This window comes from Magnolia sinica, chromosome 3 (assembly GCF_029962835.1).
Source record: "Magnolia sinica isolate HGM2019 chromosome 3, MsV1, whole genome shotgun sequence".
Lineage (NCBI taxonomy): Eukaryota > Viridiplantae > Streptophyta > Magnoliopsida > Magnoliales > Magnoliaceae > Magnolia > Magnolia sinica.
This window is the reverse complement of record NC_080575.1, coordinates 110,432,466-110,458,156: the sequence shown is the minus strand read 5'-3', so window position 1 is coordinate 110,458,156 and position 25,691 is coordinate 110,432,466. Positions and strand designations below refer to the sequence as shown.

The following is a 25,691-nucleotide window of genomic DNA, read 5'->3' as shown; positions in this document are numbered from 1 at the left end:
ATTATTCAAGCGGCCTATAAAGCCACATAGGATTTTGCACTTCAAATAACACGAGAAATGGGCTTGCTTATATTATTGAAACATCTCCTGTTCCTTTCCCCTCACAATCCATATAACAACCATAAATGCCAATCAAGGTATTCTGTAATGGTAACGGTAGCCGTAACAAGTACCACCGTTACGTTTACGGTACAGGTTGTAACGATTGTTACGTTCTCTCTCTTTTTTCTTCTTTTTTTTTTTTTGAAAAAAACTGAAAAACTTGTATTAGCCCCATAATGGACCGTTACGGGGCCATTACGGCCTTTACGAGGGGTGTAACGGGCGTTTATGGGGGTTGTAACGGCCATTAGGGAAGTACGGGTCATTTTTTCTGTAACGGTTATTACAACCTCGCAACGTGTAATGGTTGCCATTGTTACCTTTACATAGGCCTTTACAGCCCTGTAACGACCGTTATGGTACACCATGATGCCAATATCCACTTAGCCCTAATTTGCTTCTAGAAGTTCACCCCATGCCATGCCATTAGCAAACTTGCCACTGAGTCTGGCATCACCCATGGCACGTTGAATGAGTCAAGAAGGCTACCCCAAACCCCACACGTGAAGGGGTAGTGAATAAATAAATAGTCCACTGATTCGACACCTCCCATACACATTGCTCATATATTGGGAATAGCCACCTCTCTTTTTGGATATTGTCAATGTTCAAGACCCTCTTCCTAATTATTAACCATGTGAAGGCCACCACTTTCGGAGGAGTCCCATATGCCTTTGCAGTTGGAAGTTGACTCTCCACCTTCAGATGGCGAAGCAGCTTGTAGAACGAATAAATCGAGAATTGGCCTGAATTTTCCTTTCACCATAGCGTGCCATCTCTTTTTTCCAACGAAGAAGTGATAAGATGTATTCTCTCTAGGCGCAAGACTTGTCTTCAATTTCTTCATCCAGTAGATTTCGACGGAAGGGGGGAGACTACAGCACCGAATTTCCACTAACCGCCAAAAATCTAGCAACATTCCTGTCGCTATCCACTGCCATGTGTGCCATTCTTGAGAACACAATTTGGAGGGGAGTCTCACTCAGCTACACATCCTTCCAAAACCAGATATTTTCTCCATTTCCGATCAATAAGTCTATCCCCTCCTTAAACGTGGCTTTCATACTAGAGACGCCCCTCCACAACCTTGACGCTCTGTATAGGGAGGGTCCTTAGTTCACTAGCTCCCTTCCTCACATCCATATTTGGTTACTATCAGCTAGGTAGACCTAGGTAGGTGAAAAGGAAGAACCCCACCTAACCCCGCCCTACACCCGGACACCCTTGCTGACTGCCCCACCTCAATTGGGATCTTAAAACCCAATGTGTTTACTCTTAGCAATGTTTATCCTCAACCCAAACACTTGTTCATAGCATCTAATCACCATTCTTTATTTGCCCACCATATATGGATTTGCTTTGCAAAAGATCATAGTGTCCTCGACGAACCATAAGTGAGAAATCAGAGAATTGCTTTTGTCAACCTTGAAGCCATAAAGAAGGCCCACCTCCTACCCTTTTCCCAACATTCTTCTTAGAGCTTCTGCTGCAACTGTGAGAAAAAATAGGGACAGGGGTCCCCTTGCTGAATGCCTCTCGACTTTCTGAAGAAACCTTTAGGGGATCCATTGACTAGAACAAAATATCTAGCAAAACGGATATACTCCCTCATCCACCTTCGCCACTTCTAGTAGCAACCAATCCTAGCAAACATGTAGTCCAAAAAGTCCAATCAACATGGTCGTAGACCTTTTCAATGTCTAGTTTGCACGCTAGACTTTTCGAACCCTCCTTGTAGTGCAAATCTATACACTCATGAGCAATTAGGGCGCAATCCAAAATCTGTTTACCCACTACAAAAGTACAGTGGTTCTTGGAGAAAACACTTTTCAATATCATTCTAAATCTGGTGGCTAGGATTTTTGTAAGGATTTTATAGGGCCCACCCATCAAGCTTATAGGCTTGTAATTCTTTATAATTTCAACACCAATCACCTTTGGAATGATGGCTATGAACGGAACTCCTATATTTGCCGACAGTCGGCCCCTCTCCGAAACTTTGCCATGAAGCTCGTGATATTGCCTTTTACTATATCCCAAAACAACTGGTAGAAAGCTATTGGGAAACCATCCGGACTTGGTTTCTTATCCCTTCCTAGTGAATTCACCACTGCTTTGACTTTCTCTTTGGAAAATGGGCATTCTAGATGCTCAACTTGTGTTTTAGATAACCTGCAATAGTCCAAGTTGTCATGCTTCAACCTATCCCAATGTTCCCCTATTAGCATTATTTTGTAGAAATGCACTACTACCTTGCATAATTGATCATTCTCTTCAATTCTCTTCGCATCAACTATCATACTACTAATCTTGTTGCATCTAACTAGAGCGCTGGCGATGTTGTGAAGGAACCTCGTGGTTTTTGTCCCCTTGAACCAAACCACTCTAGATTGCCGGCACCACTTGATTTTTTCTTCCTTTTTGATTCTTGTAATCTTGAGTTAACTCTGCCCTTAACGCTTTGTCATTCGACTGTAGATCTGAACCTTCTTCCTTTATGTCTAACTCCTAAATAGCCTTGGACTTTCTATGACATGTTTAATCTGTCCTCTCTTCTGCCGGTCACCCAACCCCTTGATATTCCTACAGAACAATTATATGGAAACCAATCTTACCCTCTGCCCGATTAACTCCCCCAGCACACCCCCACCGGAATCATAATTTACTAATGAGACCTATACTTGTTCTTGCTGAGCTTTCGGAGTTATCTGAATCTTCATTGGAATTCACAACGCCCTCCTTTTGACTTCTGTAGAGGTCTCTGAATCTTCTTGTTGACCCTTCTTGCTTACTATTCATTTACACTTGCAAATATTTTGAAACAGACACTTCCCCAGATCCGCATATAACTCTCCCCCACGCTCCATAAAACTATAAATCGTGAACCGAGCAAATGGATTTGCTTTATTTATTTGCTTGATCTCTCAATTCTGAAATTTCTTGGAGGCACAACATCCTCCTTTTGACTTCCGTGGAGATATCTGAATCTACTTGTGGACCAGTTCTCACTTACCAGCTATTTGTTCTCATGAATATTTTGAAATAGACACTTCCCCGGTCCCTATAGAACTCTCCCTCACACTCCATAAAACTATAAACCGTAAACCAAGCAAATGATTTGCTTCTCAATTCTGAAATTTCATCCTTTATTTCACAGATGTTTTTAATTCTCGACATGCTCTTGTTGTTTTTATTTGATGCCTCCTTTAAGTCCAAAATTTGTGAGTTTTGCGAATTTGCATGGCTATGTTCTTTTGTTACCATTGTGTTAGAGCGAGTTTATACCATATTTTAATGATTAGAGGTTGCAGTTATTTGATAATGGATTACATTTCTCTTTTCAGAATGGGCCTGATGTTGTAGTCTGTGATGAGGCCCATATGATTAAGAACACAAGAGCTGATATCACCTATGCCTTGAAACAAGTGAAGTGCCAAAGAAGAATTGCATTAACTGGATCACCATTGCAGAACAACCTGATGGAATATTATTGTGTAAGAATCTTCTACTTTTGCTCAAGTCATATATTAGTACGTTAGATGGTTATTTTCTTTTCTTCTGTGTGGCAGATGGTTGATTTTGTAAGAGAAGGTTTTCTTGGGAGCAGTCATGAATTTAGGAACCGGTAAGACTTTTGCTCTGTTCTTCTAGCTGATTTTCCCTTAGGTTGATCAGAATTTAGGTTTATTTGCAAGTTTGTTTCATTCATATTATGAAATGCTACATGCAGGTTCCAAAATCCTATAGAGAATGGGCAGCATACTAATTCTACCTCAGATGATGTAAAAATTATGAACCAAAGGTCACATATCCTTTACGAGCAATTAAAAGGATTTGTACAACGGATGGACATGAACGTGGTGAAGAAGGACCTGCCTCCTAAAATTGTTTTTGTAATTACTGTAAAGCTTTCAGCTTTGCAAAGGAAGCTATACAAAAGATTCTTAGATGCACATGGTTTCACGGGTTCTAATGAGAGCTCTATAAGGAGAAGGTGCTTTTTTGCTGGATATCAGGCGTTAGCTCAGGTACAGTCTTGTTTAAGTGATACTTTACTGGAAACTGCTGGATTTTGATGGATGAATATGTTTTCATCCACTTTTACCTACAGTGAACTGACATACGAATTTCTTGTAGATATGGAACCATCCTGGGCTCTTACAAATGGCCAAAGAACACAAAGACAGCCTAAGACGTGAACATGCTGTTGAGAACTTTGTTGTTGATGACAGTTCTAGTGATGATAACATCGACCGTGATATGCTGAATGGAGGTAATTGTTTGTGAAGTTCATGTTCTTTGATTTTATATTTCACAGGTTATATATGGATAAATACTTGTACCTGTTAAGAACTTGTTTCTAATCTTTTGGTCAGGGAAGTCATAGTCTATTAGTGTGTTTAGTTTACATTTCAACTTCAATAATTATGCAAGTTACAGTGACACCCAGCTTGGGATCCCAGCTGGTAGTGTATTCTCTCTTGGTGCAGCATACACCTGGGGCTGTGATTGAGTCTCACCACGGGTGTTTGGCATGCAGTGGATGCTATGCCCTACCAAAAAAAAAAGAAATATTTATGCACTTCCAGTGGCCTTGCTTCCTCAGCAAGGTTTACAAATTTGTATGCCACCCACAAGGGTTCTAGTCCATATTGGCATGAAGGTTGCTCATGTGCTGGGTAGTGAATGAGTTATTCCTTTTTCCTTTCTTGTAAAATAAAAAATGGTTAGGAATCTCAGCTGCTCAACGGGCATTTGTGGATGTGAGACAGATAGTTGATAGGTCCTTGTTAGCTAATAGCTAACGAATGTATTGATTCTTGCAAGAGAAGAGGGGATCAAGGTGTGGTTTGCAAACTTGATATTGAAAAGGCATATGGTAACGTGGATTGGGCTTTCCTTGATTACATGTTGGGGAGGTTGGGTTGTGGGGTCAAATGGCGAGTGTGGATCCAAGTGTGTGTAAGGTCAGCTAAATTTTGATTATAGTAAATGGCTTGCTGAATGGTTTCTTCTCAGCTTCTAGAGGTTTGTGCCAAGGTGATCCATTATCTCTTTATTTGTTTGTATTAGTGATGGAGATCCTTAGCCAAATGTTAGAGAAATGAGAAGAGATAGGTTTGGTGGAAGGATTTGGGGTGGATAGATACACTTTTGTTTAGTAAGGCAGATGCGTTCAAAGTGCAAAACTTTCAGTCGATTATTGTGTCTTTCAAGGCGGTATCTGGTTTGAAGGTGAACATATCCAAAAGTGAAATTTTCGGAGTTGTTCGCTCTAAAGAAGAAAATTTTCGGTTTGTATCTATCTTTGGTTATAGGGAGGGGGCATTTTTGACCACTTATCTTGGGCTCCCATTATGTTTCGGCAAACCGGCAAGACACATCTGGGACTTTATCATCGAGCGATGTGATAAGAAGATTTCCAAATGGAAATCAAGATGCCTATCTATGGGCAGGCGAATGATTTTCATTCAAGCATCAATGTCGAATCTCCGAGATTATTTTGTCTTTATTCAAGTGTCCAAAGTCTGTTTTAAATATTTTAGAAAAGTGTAGGAGGGATTATTTGTGGAAAGGATCGGAAGAGAAATATAAGTTCCCTCTTATGAAGTGGGAAGAGATATGTAAATCATGAGTCCAAGGAGGAGCTGAGTTGAGAAAGTTAGAGGAGATGAACTTAAGTAGTGTTTGTTTTTTAATTCACCATAGTATTTGTAAATACGTAATAATTATTTACCAATGTAATTTCAACATTGTTCTCACTGCAAATGCTAACATTTTTCTTTTTGACCACTATAATCGAGGAGTGGTGTGAATTTCACGTGGGCCCACTATGATGTATATGGCTTATCCACGTCATCCATTTGTTTTGCTAGATGATTTTAGGGCATGAGTCCAAAAATGAGGCAGATCCAAAGCTCAAGTGGACCACACCACAAGAAATAATCGGAATTGAACAGCTATCGTTAAAAATTTCTTGGGGGCCCTAAAAGGTTTGGATCAAGCTGATATTTGTCTTTTCCTCTTATCCATGTCTGCGTGACCTTATGAACAGGTTAGATGACAAGTAAACAATCTTGTGAGCCCTAGGAAGAAAAATCCTTTCAATGGCGGAAGTTTTATGACCACCGTTTCTTATGATGTGGTCGACTTGATCTTTGGATCTGCCTCATTTTTGGACTAATGCCCTAAAATGTTGCGGTAAAACGTATGGATGGCCACATACATTATGGTGAGGCCCACATATTTAAGCCGGTACTTTCCAGACCTTTCAAGGTGGAAATACTCACCTATTTGCAAATGGGCACAATAAGTGATAATGACCTATTTCCTAAGTATTTACTGTGGAAATAAAAAATTGAACAACCCCTTAGTGTTGCTAGGGATATGGGTGTGGAGTTTTGGGGTAGAGGGGGAGCTAGATGGAAGGAGGCATTAGGGAGGAAATATGGGGTAAATGATAGTGGATGGTGGACTAAATCTTCTTCTTTGTATCGAGCTTCTTATCTATGGAAGTTGGTGGCATCCTTAAAACAACGGGTTTGGGAAGGGATACCTTTGAGTTGGGGAACGGAAAACATATTTGTTTTTGGGAGGACTGATTTGAGGGCTAACTTTCTAAGCCTAGCATGCTTAGCAACGGAAGCAAATTTGAAGGTTAGTACCTGTTTATCTTGGAGGGGCGATGAAGTTATTTGGGCTCGTCCATGTAGAAGGAACCTCGATGAGTACCTGTTTATCTTGGAGGGGTGATGAAGTTATTTGGGCTTCTCCATATAGAAGGAACCTCGATGAAGAAGATTTTCTAGAATTCTCAACGCTTCTTCAAGTGTTGGATAAGGTCTCTCCAGTTGCTTCAAGTATGGATTCATTAAGATGGTTAAAAGATGAATCGGGAAAATTTTCAGCTAAATCATTTTATGGGTTCTAAACGAAGACGGGGAAAATGAGGAGATTGCTCCGACATCATATATATGGAAATATGGTGCTCCGTTGAAGGTAGCGGCTTTCGAGTGGCTTGTTGGGAGGGACTGGGTACTAACTATTGACAACCTTTGCAAGAGGAATATGATTCGCCTGTTTCTTCACTGTCCTTTTGCTAGGAAGGCGCATGATCATTTTTTTCCCCACTATTTGGGGTGCTATGGGTGCTCCCAGGCTTAATAGATATATTTCTTCTATCATGGCAAGGTGAGGGTAATGGGAAATCAGAGAAGAGATTATGGAGGATGAGTGGTCTAGTGGGACTATGGGTGTTATGGCTAGAACGAAGTGACCAATGTTTTAAGAGCAAGAAGGGGAAAGCATTAGATGTGTTTAGGAGGGGTAAATCTTTTGTTGAAGTATGGGTTTTGGGTTCGGATAGGTGTTTCCAATTTCCGATGGGTTTTTTAGTAGTGTTGTTGCCTCTTGTTTTTCTTCATATTCTTTTGTAGATTTTGGCTGCGGGCTGCAATCTTTTAATGAAACGATCACCTTAAAAAAATGGTTAGGAATCTACTGGAAAAACTAGTTTTTTTTTTTTTTTTTTTGAAGGATTATGAAGAAACTTTAGTAAAATCAGCTTGGCATAAGCCAAGACAAAAAATATTGTTAATAGAAAACTTTAAAATTCCAAAATAGAGCAGACTACATTCAAATCAACTTGAAGGCAACTAGTAGCCCATTCAACTACATCCCTTTTCACTGTCCTCACGATTTGCTCCAAAGATGTGTGCGTTTTGTTGAAGCACCGAGCATTACGTCCACAAGTTCCATAGACCAGCCATAAGAAGAAGCTGCCAAATTGATAATATATCTTTCGCGAAGTGAACTCCAGGCCAACCCCAAATCATATGATGGACAGATTGTTGCATAATCCAATTTACCTCAAATAGGTTGATAATTTGGATCCACAACTGAAAAGTAATGGGGCAATGCAAAAGAAGGTGGTCAATTGATTCCGCACCACTCATGCATAGAAGACAGATGTTAGGGAGAACCAGTGTTTTAAATATCGACGATATCAGCCAATATATCCCACGATATATCTTGTATCCCACCTATGCGATATGAAACGCACAAGTAGTGACGATATATCCCACCTATTCGATCCATGTTTTTGTCATAAATCACGTTAAACCAGTGTCCAATGGTTACAAATCTATAATTCTTCATGTTTTCCACGAAAAATCATGAATTTGGAACTTCAATTTCGAGATTTGGGGGAGATGGGTCAAGTTGCGGAAAATTGAGAAAATTCAAAATTTCTCAATTTCTCACAAATTAGTTGCAATCTTTATATCCAAACACAAAATTAAACATGTATGTATCCTGATCTAGCGATTCTTCTTTTGCTTTTGATTGTATTGCTGGTGTTTCCATGCATATCTTCTTACTTTTATAAATTATATGAATAGACTTTGAATATGCTTGCATCAATTCAGTTGGAAAGCGCATATATTAGGACCCCAAACAAAGGAAACCCTATTATGGGCACTTTCTTTTTGTAATGTTTTGATTTATAAGTGTGTATTGATGTCTTTTTCAACAATCCCTGAAGTTTCATTAAAAAAATCGACCAATTTCCCAATATTCTTATGTTTCCCAACAACAATGATATATTACGCGATACAACCGATATATCCTATGCGATAACCGATATGTATCTGTATCCGAAAGGTGCAATACATTATGCGATAACGATATTTAAAACATTGGGGAGAACCATGCCTCTTTTTTTAGGGTTCTCTATGGTTAGAATCCTCTTCTTGCTCGTGAGCCACACGAACAAAGAGTCCTTGGGGGGAGCCCCATAGGACCAAAAAGTTGAAGGAGCGGAAAATTTGGAGGCGCCATGAGGCCTTACCAAATTATAAAAAGATCTAACCGAAAAGGAGCCACAGGGTGAAGCCAACCAAACCAACGAATTTGTTAACTAAGGATTGGGGAAGAAATGCTGAAGATGGAGTCATACTTTGACGTAATTTTCACATTTCGAGTTTGATAGGCCTGTTTTACGCGGAGGGCACCAAACTCCCGATCCTTCTCAAGAAAAGCAATGATCTAATGTGATATTCTTCTCAAGGGAGAGGAATGCTAGCAACGGGAAGTCCTCGACCAAAGGTCTAAGGCCACACCATAAATCCTCCCAAAATCTTATGTGGACACCATTCCCAAGAAAGAAGGATGATGTGGATGTTACTGAAGGAGAAATGGAATGAATGGCTTTCTAAGTGGCGGATGAAACACATTCCATCATCCAATTAACATCGAGAAAGAGGCGGATGAAACACATTCCATCATCCAACTAATCCACTTGCTGCCACATCCAATTCGGCCCAACATGTATTTCAAGAAGTTCCAATCTTTGTGGTCGTACACCTTTTTGATGTCGAGCATACAAACCACCCCTATTTTCCTTTCCATGTGTCTTGAATCAATACATTCGTTGGCAAGAAGCGCACAATCTAGAATTTTGTAACGAACACTTGTGGTAAAACCTTCCTGAATATGGAATTTAACACTTTAGCTAGGATTTTGTAATGATCCTCGATGAGACTGATTGGTCTGTAATCAAATAAAGATTTCGCACCTCCTTTTAGGGAATGAGAACAATGAAAGTGGCCCCCATGCCTCTGGGAAGGCGACCCTTGGTTTGGAATTCTTGGATAAATTCAACCAGATCTTTCTTCACTGTATACTAGAATGCTTGGAAGAAATCAATGGGAAACCCATCCGATCCCAGATCCTTATCGCTCCCCAATGAGTCAACAACTTCCTTGATTTCCTCTTCCAAAATCATCCTCTCTACGGAAGCTTTGTCCATATCTAATATCTTGTGAAAAGGAAGATTGTCTAATGAAGGACAAGAATGATCTTCCTTGGATAACGATTTGGAGAAAAAATCTACTGTGGCTTGGCAAACAACTTCCCGATCTTCTATTCTTGCTTCCCGATATGATTCATTCTTGCCCGGGCACTAGGTATGCCATGGTAAAAAAGAAGTGTTGTTGTCGCCTTCTTTAAGCCACATAGCTCGCGATCTGTCTCCAAAAGATTTCTTCCTGTTTAAGAAAGTTTGAGCAATCAACAGAGGAAAATAAGCGTTTGTTAAGATCTTTTGTAGGTAAAGAATTTGCCTCTTCTTTTATGTCCAAATCATGTATTTCCTTGATGACACAGTCATTCCGTTCTGATCTTTTGTTATACACCTTCCTTCTAGAGCATTAGATTTGATTTGAGGAGCTCGAATTTTTTAAATAACTTATTTGACCTGACCCATTAATTGAGAATGATTGCCACCAATCGTTGATCACCTACACGAAATTTTTTGCCTCCATCCACGCAAGCTCAAAGTGGAAGGGCTTGGGGCCCCAACTTTCTTCCTTGACGCCAAGAAGGATCAGACGATGATCAAAAGTGGATCTAGGAAGGCCTTGTAAGCATGCCAGAGGATACATGTCTAGCCACTTAAGCGAGATCGGGAATCTATCTAGCTATGCTAGCATGGGGAATCTCTCTCCCATTCGACCAGGTGTAATCCCCCCCCCCCCCCCCCAGTGTCGATCAACTTGTTACGCTTCACCCATTCCTCGAAGCCTTTCATACTTCTGGTTCCACGACCAGCAAGATTCTTCTCATGCATGAACCTAATTACATTGAAGTGAAGATTGCACTTAGCTCTAACTTGATTGAGTTCCTCCCAGAAGAGATTCCTTTCGGTCAGAATACACGGTCGATAACACAACAGAGAAGAGCCATCTGACTTGAGAAGCCTTGTCCCTAAAGATGACTGAAAGTGAGAAGGATCCCAAGTGGGTGATCTTATGCCTCCCAAATATCCATGTTCCACAAGACCAAAATACTGTTTGTTGAGCCTACCGCATTGAGGGCAACCCAACTTGCCTTTTTTAATCCCCATAAAGATCGAAGGATGCTATCATTGAATTCTTCCAGCTTGGTTTCCTGAAGGGCTGGAATTTGAAATTTAGACTTATTACATACCTCTTTGACGTGAGAGTGCTCATCTCTACTCCCTAGTCCCCTGATGTTCCAACACAGAATCTTCATTGGCATACTAATTTTGATTCTTTGCCCTTATGGGCCTCGCTGGAAGTATTGGCATTGTCATAATTGATCGAGCTTCCGATGCTAATGAGTTCTCTCCATCATCTTGGGTATTTGGACCTGAGTTTCTATTTGGACTATGCTCTCAGCTTGCGATTGCATCGATCTTCAACAAATTTTCTTAACAGTTGGACGTCATCATCTCCTACACCAAAAGAAAGGCCAATGGATCTGCCTACTCTGCCCAACATTTCTTTGAACCACTTCTTGTTCGAGTTGGACATAACGTTGAAGCCTTGGCAAGGAGGGGACTTGGCAGCAACGGGCGAAATATGACCTTCTTGGAGAGGAGAGCGCGGGGTGCTGGCGAAACCGAGGGACAGAGAACCTTCCGCCTTCTTGCTTGGTGAAGGAAGAAAGGTCTCTCGAGTCAGACCCGGTCGATATTTGGATTGAATTAGGCAGAACATGTGGTTCCAATAGCACAAGTGTGGAGTCGGAAATAAAAGGGTTTGCTCATGCCTCTACCTGATGCACGAACGAGAGCGTAATGTGAACAGGTGGCACATGAAACCCATTGGACGCATGTGGGAGAATATCGAATGCCACGTCATTGCTTGTATAAATCTCCACCTGACATGTCTCGCGAAAGTGTGGAAGCCTCAAGACCCGAGGCTCTTACGTAGCCTTGAAGGGAAATGATCACCTTCAACCACGTTGCCATTCGCTAGGTTCGAGTTTTGATCCTCCGATCGAGCCTCTGAAGAATCTTGATTCTCTGAATGCCAGCCCACACCATGGTGCAAGGATCGATCCGAATCATCCACGTTCTTAGCCGACCCTCCATCCACCATCAAATCTTGCCCCGTGTCCCTGCTCGAGAATGCTTGGCGTTGCCGAGCTCTATGGGAGCGCGCCCAAAGAGTGCTCCTTCCTCTGCTTCTACCGGGGTGGGTATTTCCATGCTTCTCCCCATGTACACGAGCCCCCACGCCCATTGAAACTTTAACTTTTCCGACCCAAAGATCTGTAGAAGGAGGGTCTATGCAGAAGCTTCTTCTTCACACTTGGATCCTAGCTGCGCTAATGTCTTCACCGTTGATAGTGTCCTGATCAATTTCCTGAACCTTGCCCAGGCACGATCCAAGAGCCTTGAACACCTCTTCGATCCATAATTCTAACGGAATGCCCCGTAATATGTACCAGACATCGCTTTCACTGAAAATGGATTTGTCACCCCACTTGTGCACCTCCAAGATCAGGCCATCAATGAACAATTTCCCTTTAGCTAACACCTGATTGATATCGGCATTTGGAGAAATTGAGACCCATAGCTCGGTCTCTCCTATAGGTTTAAGATCGAATGCATCGGGTTTGAGCTAACGTCAACTCTCAAACCAGGATTGGATATCAAAGAATGATGCATCTTTTCTGGTTATGATCAAAAGAGTGAAAGAACTGGAAATGGGTCCTCTTTAGGAGTTCCGGCTTGACTTTGACCTCCTCTTGTTCCCTTTCTCGATCTTTCCATGGCTAGGTCGTAGAGACGCCATCGAAGATCGGGATTTGCTTGGATTCCTTTGAAGTATCGATGTTGTCCTTCCTTCTTTCTACGGTTGCTTCCAGTTAAGATTTAGGAACCCATATAGATTTTTGTTTACCTCTTTCAATCGGCTTCCTCTCCCTAGAAATTGCATCTTTCATCGACATATGGGCCCTTCGATGCTGAAAGTTTGGATCCTCTAGACCCACAACTCTTCTAGGAGACGATTTTTCCGCTGTAGCTTTCCTGCCTGGGGGGATTTTGTCTGCCACTTTCTTCAGCCTGAAATGGGCTTTCTGCACAACGATATGATTCCCATAGAAAATTTTTCATGGGCCTCCCTTACTGCTCTTTTGGGATCTTCATTAGATTGCATTCTAACGAATGCAAAGCCCCGGGTATTCTTGGTACATCTGTCTAGATGAATGACGACTTCTCTAACCGTGCTGAAGTTCCAAAACATCTTAAGAAGGTGGGATACCTTTGATACCGAGAGATGTTCCCTGGTTACGCTTCTTTCTCGTGACTACGGTTCATTCTTCTCGGTCTCTAATCTCGAAAGCATAAACGTCTTTGTCTTCTCCGATTTTCCTACCACCTCTTTCTTCAATCGAGAACTTCCCTCTTGTGGGCGAGAGAGGGTAGAGCTTCTCACGTACTAGGAGTCTTCAATGGGGACTAGTCTTCAGTGGGGACCCATTTCTCCGGTGTAAGGAAGAGCAAGAGCCAAATGCTTATGCGTTGGAAAAACAACTTGTAAATAAAACAGGCATGATCATACTGGCGCATAAGTTTTATGCTTTTCTATGATTAAAATTTTAGTTCTCGATTCTCAACATTTTTTTTTATTAGACTTAGTTCCCAAGAATCATTACTGAAACTAAAATGGTACTGAATCACATGTATCCAAAGTGTCATAGTCATTGCTCCTTGTCATTCTAATCTAGATTGATTCAATCGAGAACTTGATGGATTTAATGGCTTCTTCTTCTAGTTTTCTGGAGAAAAATTTATATGCATTGAATTCGTGAGAGTTGGAAGACAGGTTGTTATCTTTTGTCTTTTATTGGGAGGTGGGTGGAACCAGTGTTTAAAGTATCGACGATATCGACTGATATATCCCACGATATATCTTATATACCGCCTATGCGATACAAAACACAAAAGTAGTGGGATATATTCCACATGTTCGATCAGGTGAGCCTTTTTTTTTTTCCGATCATTTTTTTATATGTAAACATATTAAATCAATGTCAAATTTTTACAAATCCATGAATTTTCATGTTTTGCATGAAAATTCATGGATTAGGAGCTTCAATTTCGAGATTTAGAGGAGATGGGCTAAGTTGCGGATTTTTTTTTTAAAAAAATCAAAATTTCTCAATTTCTCTCAAATCGGTTGTAATATTTGTGTCCAAACATAAAATCAAACATGTATGTAACTTGATCTAGTGATTCTCCTTTTGCTTTTCAATGTCATGCTTGTATTTCCACGTCTTCTTATATTTATAAATTCGATGAATAGACTTTGAATATACTTGCATCAATTCATTTAGATAGCGCATAGATTAGGACCTCATACAAAGAAAACATATTATGTGCAGTTGTTTTTTGTAATGTTTTGATTTACAAGTTTGTATTGATGTCTTTTTTAACAATCACTGAAGTTTCATTGAAATTTTCGTCCAATTTCCCAATGTTTCCCCATGGTTCCAACAACAATGATACGTTACACAATACCGATATTTCGAACATTAGGTGGAACCACTGATATTTGTGAGGTGTGAATGAAACAATCATAATAATACTTGAATAAATGGACTCGGTTCCCAAGAATAACTACTGATAAATTAAAACAATACTGAATCACATGGATCCGAAGTGTCACCACTTGTTACTCCAACTCATCCCAAACTAGATGGATGCAATTGTGAAATTGAAGGATTCAATGGTTCAATTTTTCTGTAAAAAAAAGTTAAAAATACATTAACTTTTTTAATTAATATATATATATATATATATATATAGTTCAACTTCACTAAAGCATGATGACAGCTTGCTATCCTTTTTTTTTTTTTTTTTTTGGTGAAGGTGGACGGAACCACTAATGTTTATTTGATGTGGATGAAACAAGCATGAGAATACTTGATTATAAGTTCCAAGTTTTTAAAATCAAAATTAAATTCTCAGTTCTCAAGGATCACCACTAATGTGGTAAAATAGTTGTGAATCACGAGGATCGGAAGCGACACCAGTCACAACCCCAGTCAACCCAAATTATTAACGAGTCAAAACTCATGCCTTACGTGTAATCAAGCTTGAATAGGTGCACTATGTTTATTTGACACAAAATCTAGGAGTTCTTAAGTAATTGATCTGTGCTGTTTTGGTTTTTGTTTTTTCCCTAAAATTGAGCTGTACAGAAAACCCAACCAAATTTAGGCAACTAATCAAATTTTGTTGGGTACCCGGTCATGTTTTTAACCATGTTCATCAGTTGTTATTATCAAAATTTTCTTTGTCACGGGCTAATTGCCATTGATCTCACTTGCTGTTGTGCTTGAGAGAAGCCTTTTGAGAGCTCCCTTGTTTCCTCTTTTGGTCAAGGTTTTAGATTTCTCGAGGAATTAAATTTTCCACAATTGTCACTGACCTGAAGAATACCTTTCTCTCTGTACCTTTCCTCATTCATTGGGGCTTGTTTGTTTAGAGAATAAACTGTGAGAAATTGTGAAAAGAATACATATTCGTCTGATGTGACGCTTTCCTTTGTTTGAGAAACAAAAGAAAGGGAGGAAGTCAATTTCCTTCTCCTTGCTTTTCATTTAAAAAAAAAAAATGAAAAAACTATTTCCTCAAAAAAAAACCTGTGAAACATATATGTCTATGGTTATGAGAGACAATTCCTAATGTTTGACTGCTGACCTTAATTTTCCCTGTGAAATGCACTCATAACCAAACAATGGAATTAGTATTGGATTCCATTTTTTCATAGTTTTCGATTTCCTCTGTATTCAATACGGGTTTTCGGTTTCCATATTTTAGATTCTCTCTAGACAAGCAGGCCTGTAATTTCTCCAGCTTCATCATTAATTTGTGGCCAGCCAGACGATCACTCTAATCAAGTTCCACTATCCCTATATATATATATATATATATATATTGGGCAATAGTCTCAAACTGTCAAACATGATTGGGAAATAGTCTGACATTGGCTTTGAGAGGCCAATTTGGGTAGCATTCTCGTAATGATTCTCCCAATCATATTGGGCAATAGTCTCTTTTAATTTTTATAATTGAAAAAAATCCGAAAAACCTGTATTGGCCCCGTAATGGACTGTTATGAGGTCATTACGGCCTTTACAGTGGGCATAATGGTCCGTTACGGATCATTTTTTCCATAACGGCTGTTACGACCCTGTAACGTGTAAAGGTCGCCACCGTTACCTTTACGTAACGACCATTACGACACACCAAGGGCCCCATTGTTGACACTTGTTTATCTTCTCCCATTGGGTTGCCCACTGTCATCTTAGATTAACCCCTTCCCTTGACATAGCTAACAAAAGAAATCAGATTCAATAATTACCTTGTCGTTCTTCTTCACAGTGATCAGTGCCTTCTTAATTTGCTTTCCTTCTCCCTTTCTTCAATAAAATGAAAAAAAAAGAAAAAAAAAGAGCCTCAAATGTCTTGGTTTTTCACAAAATGATACCCCAACTGCCCTCTTAATTTGCTTTCCTTCTCCCTTTCTTCAATAAAATGAAAAAAAGAAAGAAAAGAAGCTCGATAGTCTTGCTTTTCTCGAAATGATACCCCGACTGCTTTTCCTACTCAACCATCATGTCATGAACCTAGGATTCCCTCTTCCTTTCCTCTTACAGGCCTTTTGACTGCCCTAAGTGTCGAATGTCCAGCTGAAGCAGTTCATCTCCGTCTTCTACCTGGTCTCCCCAACTTCGCCACTTTCTCTTAGTCCCGACCTTCCAGCTTAATTTAGTGAGATCGATGGCATCCAGCAAAGTGCCATGCCCTCTTGAGAGTGTTTTGGCCTGGCGAGTTGAATAACATTGAGATCATCTGGAACATTTGGATTGAATTTTAGATCATGGTCATACTTCCCATTCTGCTGATACTGGTAAGTCGTACCTGCCTTATGTTCCTTCCCCTCACCTTGCTGATCATGACCTGCCCTTCTCTCTTCATTCCCATGTTCCATTCATGTTTGTGTCACAACCTAGGCATTCCTCTCTTCCTCAACACAGCCTCACCTAGTAAGCTTCCCGAGGATATCAGCATTTGCTTCACACTTTGAATGACATTGCTGGTTATCATCATAGTCCTGGCTCTGAATGACATTTTTGCTGGTTGTAGTGCGTTGTTTTCCTTTAAGGCCTTATACTATATTGGGGGCTGGATGCAAGGATGATATCAGATCAACTATAGGATTTTGCGTCAATCATCTTTCTACCAAACGCAGCCTTCCTCTAGCTTCGCACGTGATCACTCCCTTCCATGCCCTGAGACCTTAGTAGAGACCCCTCCACCCATGACTCTTCAAGCCAACCCTATTGTTTGACTTCACCATATCCTGCATTAGTGTCTCCTTTCTCTCTTTCGTACCCCCCTCGTCGTTGTGCCTAGGATTTCCATCACCATCCCTCCTGCTGATTTCTCAAATAAGACTTGTACCTTGCTGACGGCCTTGACACTATAACCCCTCTCCCCTACCCATTGGTCCACCTGATTTTGCATCTCCTTTTTATTTTTACAGCACACCCATACTCTTGCACAGTCAACCTCTTCCATCTGAAAGGGCCTGTTGTCAATGGCCTCCACCATTCCCAAATAGGATCCAGTGGATCCAATCACTTCCTTTCCCATGAAGCTTCACCTAGAAACCAGGCCTCTCTTCCCTGGCAGAATCTGATCATCAGGATAATCCTATGTTTGGACAATCAACAAATTGAACGTTGTTCCTTAAAACTTTTTCAATTTCCTCAATAGATTCTAGCTTGATCAACAAATTTGTTGTGTGAAGGCGCTTGATAGAGAGGTTCGGTGTCTGCTTTGCCCATCTGCTTGGAAATTTCTCCAACGGTTGCCTTTGCACCTACAAGTCCTTGCAATTTTCTTCCTCATCTCCACCTTAAACTGTTTCATCATCATTGTTCCGATTACCACTTTCTCCATCATGCTTGCAACTTCTGTATTTCAACTCAAGACAAGGGGTTTTCCCCTTGAGATCTGGGATCTACAGGCTACAGTTATCCACTATCCCTCATCCATGTAACCACATTCCTCTCCCTTACCTCTCCCAATCAGATTTGACTCTTTCCTGCTGCAAGCTACTGCTCTCCAGCCCAGCTCTTTTCTGCCCTCTAATACCTAATAGCCCCTCTTGCTGCCAGTTTCTTATGATTCTCTGGTTCATAAACGGGCCAAAATAGTCCAGCCCAAGCCCAACCCAGCATATGAAAAAGGAAATAGAAGAAATGGTGGTTCCGCATGGACCTGCTGAAGAAGAAATAGAGAAATTCAGAGTATTATGTCGTCAGCAATGGCTGCAGCGGGGGTGTTTCTAGAGCTGGGGAGATTTAGTGTTAGGATTAGGGTTTGGAGGAGGTTGGATTTGGAGGGGCTTTTCATGGGGTTTGGGTTTAGTTCGAATTTGGGGGAAATGAGAGAGAGATGGGAGGAGAGGTTTGGGTTTAGTTCGACTTTGAGGGAAATGAGAGAATGAGAGAGATGGTAGGAGAGCTCTGGGTTTAGTTCGATTTTGGGGGAAATGAGAGGGAGGGAGGGAGGGGTCTCTATGTGCCAACCTTGATTATTCTTTCCCCTTTGAATTAAGTATGGAGCTAGCTCTGGCATCATGATCCCATCTGGCAGAATAGAAACATACTATTCACTTTCCCAAACAATCTTCCATGTTTTTTTCAAAATAGTCTGAAGATCCTGAAATTTGGATTATGAAAATTAGAAATAAATAATCCTTGTACTCTTCTTCTTCATTTAAGTAAATAGTTTCATGATCCATCAAATGGATACATTTATCGAACATTACCAATATTGTGGATGACCATGCCGTATAAAGGCATGTGTTGCCAATGTATAATATATATACATATTTTGACAATATACCTACATCTCTAATATGCTCGTAGTGTGTGGTTTGGTACTTATGAATATGAGAATTTCTGCTTACACAGATAGTATAAAAACATTAGACAGTGGTTTGGCAGTTATGTTGGTTATGTTGTTTCCATCACAGGAATTGGGGACATCATTTAAAATCTAGATAAAGCTGATGGGCTCCTAGGTTTGAGATGATGATCACTTGCCAATTTATGTATTTCCTTGTATTTGCAATGGAAAGAGCGACTGAAGGAATAAAACATACATTTACCAGTAAAAGGATACAGAAAGCATTTCTCAGGTCTCATCGAAAAGTTTAAATTGCTTGTAAGCAATTGAATGGAATATATTTGCAAAGTCTGAGCTAAAAAAATCGTAATATCAAGTTTACTAGGTACCAACTCCCAAGGTATTCAATAAGGGTATGTTACCATTACGACACGGGCCATAACGGCTATTATGGCCTTCCTTTTGTTTAGAAAAGAATGTCTCGACCCCATAACGGTCGTTGCGGGCTATTTAACGCGTAATGGTTCCCACAATCCCACCATTACAGTTATTACATAACTGTTTTTGGATACGTCGCTGGGTAGCAAAATATAAAACTTTCTTCTGTATGTTGTTGTGTTAAAATGGAGATTATGGTTGCATCAGATGTCTTATGGATCTGTTATGCAGAGCTTCGCTAAGTGCACACACGTGCAATGAAGCACATATACGTGCCACAATGTGCCAGCATGGCACAGGTGCAAGATCCAATCCATCCATCAGGTTGGTCCAACCTTGTACATGTTATCCCAAAAATAAATCTGATTCATTCGGCATGTGGGCCTGATATTGGAAACAGGTGGATGGTTAGAAAACTTCAGCAATTTTTTCAGAACCGTACATTTGTTTTGTGAACTCTGGCCCACCTTACCAGTGGATCAACCTGATTCTTGGGCTAGGGTGCCGTTTTGATGGATGGATTGGATCATGCAACTATCGTGCATTTGTGGCATGCACATGCGCTTTATTGCACACGCATGTGGAGCTTGGCAAAGCTCATTTTATGCCTATTATCAGTAGCTCCACGTTTACAATATTGAACAATTCTTGTGTAAGCTATTCTGATGATGGTTGGGATTTTCCATGCTCTAAGCAGAGAGGCCAAGGAGCAAGAATGATTTCGCACAGAAGAGAAATGATAATGGCTTTTTCCGTGAGGTATGTCCTAATGACGCATCAACCATTCCATTCTATCCTCATGACAATACACTGATCAACTTCGATGAAAGATGTTTGGATCTTCATTCCATTCCATCCTCACTATCTTGAAAGGTGGATGCCTTTCTTTATGGATCTTCATTTATGATGAAAGTCAGTTTAATGTCATAGCTATGCTTTTTTGGCCGTAACACTCAGAAAACGTAATTGCTCATTGTAACTTTTACCAGGAAATTGACTGGTGGAGAGATCTTCTACATGAAAGGACTTACCGGCATGCGGATTATAGCGGCAAGATGGTTTTGTTGCTTGAGATCCTATCTATGAGTTCAGAGGTGGGCGACAAGGCACTAGTTTTTAGCCAGAGCTTGACAACGCTGGATCTCATAGAGCTGTTTCTATCAAAATTACCAAGGAAAGGGAGGGAAGGCAAATATTGGAAACCAGGAAAAGACTGGTATAGGTGTGTATATATATGATTTTGCTTATGGAGAACATTATTGGACATTTCATCCTTTTCAACAAGGAAAACCTTGCACACTCTATCATGTGCGAGGTTGTGAAAGCTTCTTGAACTGGGTGGGATGATGGAATGATATCATGTGACCCATCTTACATGATTTCGGATTTTCAGTTTTCATATATATTTGAAAAAGCCCATTGGGAGTATAAGCCAAACATCATAGTTTTTTTTTTTTTTAAAAAAAAAATTCTTTTTAATGTTGAATTTATGATTGCCTGAGATAATTCACATGCATCAGTCATCTAGTGAATCAACCGCCATCCATATTTGAAAAGAAAAATAGGTTGAGGATATCTTGATTGAGTCAGGGCTTTGAAAGTCTTTTATGATGTTCCATGCATTTTTTTGTAGTCAACATGCAAACCCTAGAGCTCAGTGCGTGTGCACGCGCACATGTAGGTATGTGTGTGAGGGGAAAGCCATAAAGGATGTGGGTGGAGGTAGTCGGAAAACTGTTTGATGACCTATGGTACTAAGGAAATGGTCCTTCACACAGTAGAATGGCGGAACCAGATCTGTGTAGCTGGCCCCAATTAGTTGGGATGAAGCTGAGATGATGATGATGATCAGTTGTATATATAGATACCATATATATGTATGTATATGCATGATGTACATGTATACAGGACTTATAACTAGTTGGCTGTTTGGGAGTGGTTGTCCATTTTTTTCTATCATGTGTCCCTTCTGCCATCTTCTTTTCATGATGGGGCAATCCCTGTTGGTTGGATTGGATGGCATGCATATGCCATGGTTGGCCCGAAATGCAGCAAGTCGCACCTTTTTCACCTACAGCTAGCTGGCATGTGAGACCTGCCCCACTCACCCACATGCATGAGCACACATCTGTGCATGCACACGTATGGCTGGGTGGGGCATGTGGTGTGTGTATGAACCATGATCGAATGGTTAGCATCATCAAACCAATGTGCAATCCATGGTGGGATCTATTGAATGGATGCTTCAAGATGATAATTAGCAATTTTTGCACCATGGCTTGCTCCCAATGGTATGATCGATGGACCACCAGATTGCTGATTGGCCATGCCATGTGTGACTTCAAAGCTTTGGGGGTGTTTCTAGCGTTCCAATAAGGTGGACATTAGCATTCCCCATGCATGCATGTACACACATAGACAAACAAACACAAGCATGCACTTGCATGCATGCACACATATAAGATAGGCCTCTTCTCTCTATGTTTGCATTTCTTGGGTATATCATATAATATAATTGATTTCTTCAACATAATAAATAGGCTTGACGGAAGTACGGAGGGCTCTGAAAGGCAAAAGCTTGTTGAGAGGTTTAATGAACCCAAAAATAAAAGGGTTAAATGCATTTTGATATCAACTCGGGCTGGATCATTGGGCATCAACCTTCACGCTGCTAACCGTGTAATCATTGTTGACGGTTCGTGGAACCCCACTTATGATCTTCAGGCTATATATCGAGTTTGGAGGTATGACATAATTGAGATATTTATTTTCTTAAAAAAATTAATGCTTAATCTTTTGGAGTGCAGTTTTCTTGTTGTTGTTCTTTGTTTCTAAAATGTATTGCATTCTTGCAGGTATGGGCAAACAAAGCCAGTTTATGCATATCGTTTGATGGCACATGGAACTATGGAAGAAAAAATATATAAACGGCAGGTATAGACAAAACGTAACTACTGATAAATGATGTGTATGAGGCTTTTCTTACCATCACATTGTAAATTTCTAGATCCCATTTTACTGATTTAAAAAAAATAAAATAAACTAGATCTCATTTTATTTTCAAATCTTTCTTCCGCAATCAAAGTTTGGGAGGGAAGAAAATTGATTTTTTTTTTTAATGTGATTTTTTTGTGACTGCAACAGGTGACAAAGGAGGGACTTGCTGCAAGGGTGGTTGATAGGCAACAAATACATCGAACCATGTCTAAGGAGGAGGTCCTGCATCTCTTTGATTTTGGTGATGAAGAGAGTGCAGATTTAGAGGAGGGCCTTCTTAGCTCTGATATAGATGTTGGAGGTTCTTTGAAGCCGAAACCCATGCATCCTTCTAAACTGAGCTGCTCTTCCGACAAGTTCATGGAAAGCTTGCTCAGTAGACATTATCCACGGTAAAATCACAAAACTCCTCACCCATCTTAAGAAGTTGCTGCTACTTCAAACGCATTAACTTGACTCTTTGCCCTATTGTTATTCTGCCTATTCTGTGCAATGCTGCCCTTATTGCATTTCTGCTCACTGTGCACTTGTTCGTTTCCAGCAATGTATCTGTTTAGTTGAATGGTTTTCTCTGTCCTTTGTATGAGTTCTTCCCTTGGTTAATCTCCAGGCAGTTGATCCCATAGGTTCCACACTGATGCTTCATACCTAAATGTCTCTTATACGTGATAAACCTGTCTGATCCATTGGTGGCTTGCAATTGGACAGTTAGAAGGTAAATACAGCAGCTGTCCATATTCAAGTGAAAAAAGGTCAAATAATTGATGCCTAGAGTCTTCCATTTCTGGGAGATTTTGGGGCATGGTCCCTCCATTGTTGCCCCAATCAAATGAATGGAATGGACCAGTGTTTTAAATAGCTACGATATGTAGTGTGTAGCTTACACTACATACCGTAGCTTAGCCTTAACACTACATAGCTCATGAAAATAGCTTATGTCACGCAAAAGCCAGAACATACAAATATTCAAAAAAACAACACCACCAGAGATCAAAAAGCAAGGAAGCTATGCTTCCGCTCACTCCCTCAACATGTGAAGAGCTGATGAAAAGACTTGAAGTGGACCTTTCCTTCTGTTCTTCAAACACGGTTCGTTTCTCTCCCTCCATAAAGCTCAAAGGATTGCTAACATGCCTAGTTTCCACAACATTTTCCCTGATTTCCCTATCCCCCCACCACGCCAAGTGATGAGTAATTCGCCTATGGTGTTTGGAAACACCCATAGAACCCTCAAAATCTGAAGAAAATGGTCCCAAACCTCCCTAGTGAAAGCACAATGAACAAATAAATTGTCCACCGATTCTGCATCGTTAAGACGCATCAAACAAGCATTTGGAAGGATCATCTCTCTTGCAAAGATTATCGATAGTTAACACTTTATTCCTTCCTGACAACCAACCAAAAGTCGTCACCTTCGAAGGAGCTCCATAATGCCAAAGATATGCCGTTGGAGAAATTCAAAAGTTTTCATCTTTTGTGCACAAAGACTGATAACATGCCCTGATTGAAAAGGAACCTGACTTGGCCTTTAACCACGGTATAGAATCCTCCTCTGATAGCACTGGAGAAACATTCGCTAACACCTCAAATAAAAGAAGCTCTTGGACCTCATCATCTGATAAATTCCTTCAAAGGACTAGAGCCCATACCACCACCCCACCCCTAATTGAGAAACAATTACTCACCTTCACCCCAACTCCCCTAGCTAACCCTGCTAATGATGGGAACCTTTTGCCCAACTTGACCTCTCACACCCACCTATCCTCCCAAAATCTAATCCTCTTACCATCCCCCAAATGAAAGCCTATACCCTCTCATACTCTGTCTTTAAGGGTCGCTATGGACTTCCACACATATGATGATCGATACAAAGAAGAAGCCTTAGGCCCTGTTTGTTAAATTTGAAGTCTGAATCCTGAATCTGAAATTTGAATCCGAAGTTTGAATTTGAAGTCGGAAAACATATTTGGTAATTGTTCGAAAGAAGTGTTGAAGTTTGAAAATTAAGTATTGAATCTCAAACAACCTGTTTGTTAACAAACGTTTGAAATGCCTAAAATTTGTTAATTTGACACATTTGCCCCCATCCTACAGGAATAGTCGTGATTGAATCCCTACCATTAAAAACTTAATGGATTCCACCAAATTTTATTTTTTTTTGCCATCCAACCAATTCATAAGGTCATAAAGACAGATGAAGAGACCACACAAATATCATCTTGATCCAAATCTTTTGTGGCCCACAAGAATTTTTTAATGGTCAACTACCACTATTTCCTATACTATGGTCCATCTGAGATTTGGATTTGCTTCATTTTTTGGATCTTGCCCTAAAATGAGCTTTCAATATAGATGGACAATGTGGATGTAGTCACATAGATAACGGTGGGCTCCACAACTTGGGGTCCTAGCCACCTCGATGGATTCGAGGATGCAGATTGCCCGCTGACGATGTTAGTAGCCCATAGCTACTAGACGGTGTTGTGTGGCCCCTACCATGATTTATGTGTTTTATCCATGCTGTCCATCCATTTTTCCCGATCATTTTAGGGAATGATCCCAAAAATGAGGAAGATTCATTTGAACCACACCATAGAAATATTGGTGAATGAACGCCCACCATTAAAAGCTTCTTGGGGACCTCAAGTTTTTAATGAAGCTGATATTTGTATTTTCCCTTCCCTTCATCCAGGTTCATGTGACCCAATCAACATGTTGGATGGTAAGTAAATATTACAGTGGGTTGTGGGCCTTAGGAAGTTTTTAATGGATGGCGCTCAATTACCATTGTTTTCTTGTGTTGTGGTCGACTTGGGATTTGAATCTGTCTCATATTTAGGCTTATATCATAAAATGATTTTTTAAAAATAGATGGACGACGTGGATAAAAACATATATCATGGTGGGGCCCATAGAACACTGTCCAGTAGCCACTAGGCAATCCGCGTATGGATCCGGGATCCACCAAACTCGTGCCCCAAATCCGGGAAGCAGATTGTGTGGTGTGCTGTGTTGTGTTGACGTCACCAAGTTTTATGAGCCTCACTATGATGTATGTGTTATATCGACATTGTACATCCATTTGAAGACATCATTTTAGGTCATGAGCCTAAAAATGAGGCACATCCAAAGTTCATGTGAACCACAAAACAGAAAGTAGTGGGGACAATGATTCCTACTATCGAAACCTTCCTATGACCCACCATGATGTTTATTGGTCATCCAATGTGTTCATGAGGTCATAAAGACCTGGATGAAGGGAAAAACAAATATCAGATTGATTCAAAACTTTTGTGGCCCCTAAGAAGTTTTCAATGGTACCCCCCCGCCCCCCTCCCCCCCCCCCCCAATATGCTTTCTGTGGTGTGGTTCACTTGAGCTTTGGACCTGCCTCATTTTTTGTTCCATGCCCTAA

At 40.5% G+C, this 25,691-nt stretch overlaps 1 protein-coding gene across 3 annotated transcripts in view; it reads left to right on the top strand.

The window, feature by feature from the left end:
- LOC131240695 (protein CHROMATIN REMODELING 20) overlaps positions 1 to 25,691 on the top strand; it is a 103,104-nt gene that overhangs the window by 73,010 nt on the left and 4,403 nt on the right. For 2 of the 3 annotated variants that reach the window (XM_058239108.1, XM_058239111.1), the window contains 9 exons: positions 3,447 to 3,596; positions 3,672 to 3,727; positions 3,833 to 4,130; positions 4,240 to 4,375; positions 19,974 to 20,038; positions 20,269 to 20,501; positions 21,820 to 22,023; positions 22,135 to 22,213; positions 22,424 to 22,668. In XM_058239108.1, the coding sequence (XP_058095091.1) occupies positions 3,447 to 3,596; positions 3,672 to 3,727; positions 3,833 to 4,130; positions 4,240 to 4,375; positions 19,974 to 20,038; positions 20,269 to 20,501; positions 21,820 to 22,023; positions 22,135 to 22,213; positions 22,424 to 22,668 (1,466 nt within the window). The remainder of the gene's footprint in view (positions 1 to 3,446; positions 3,597 to 3,671; positions 3,728 to 3,832; positions 4,131 to 4,239; positions 4,376 to 19,973; positions 20,039 to 20,268; positions 20,502 to 21,819; positions 22,024 to 22,134; positions 22,214 to 22,423; positions 22,669 to 25,691) is intronic. The other variant, XM_058239109.1, reaches the window with a different exon arrangement.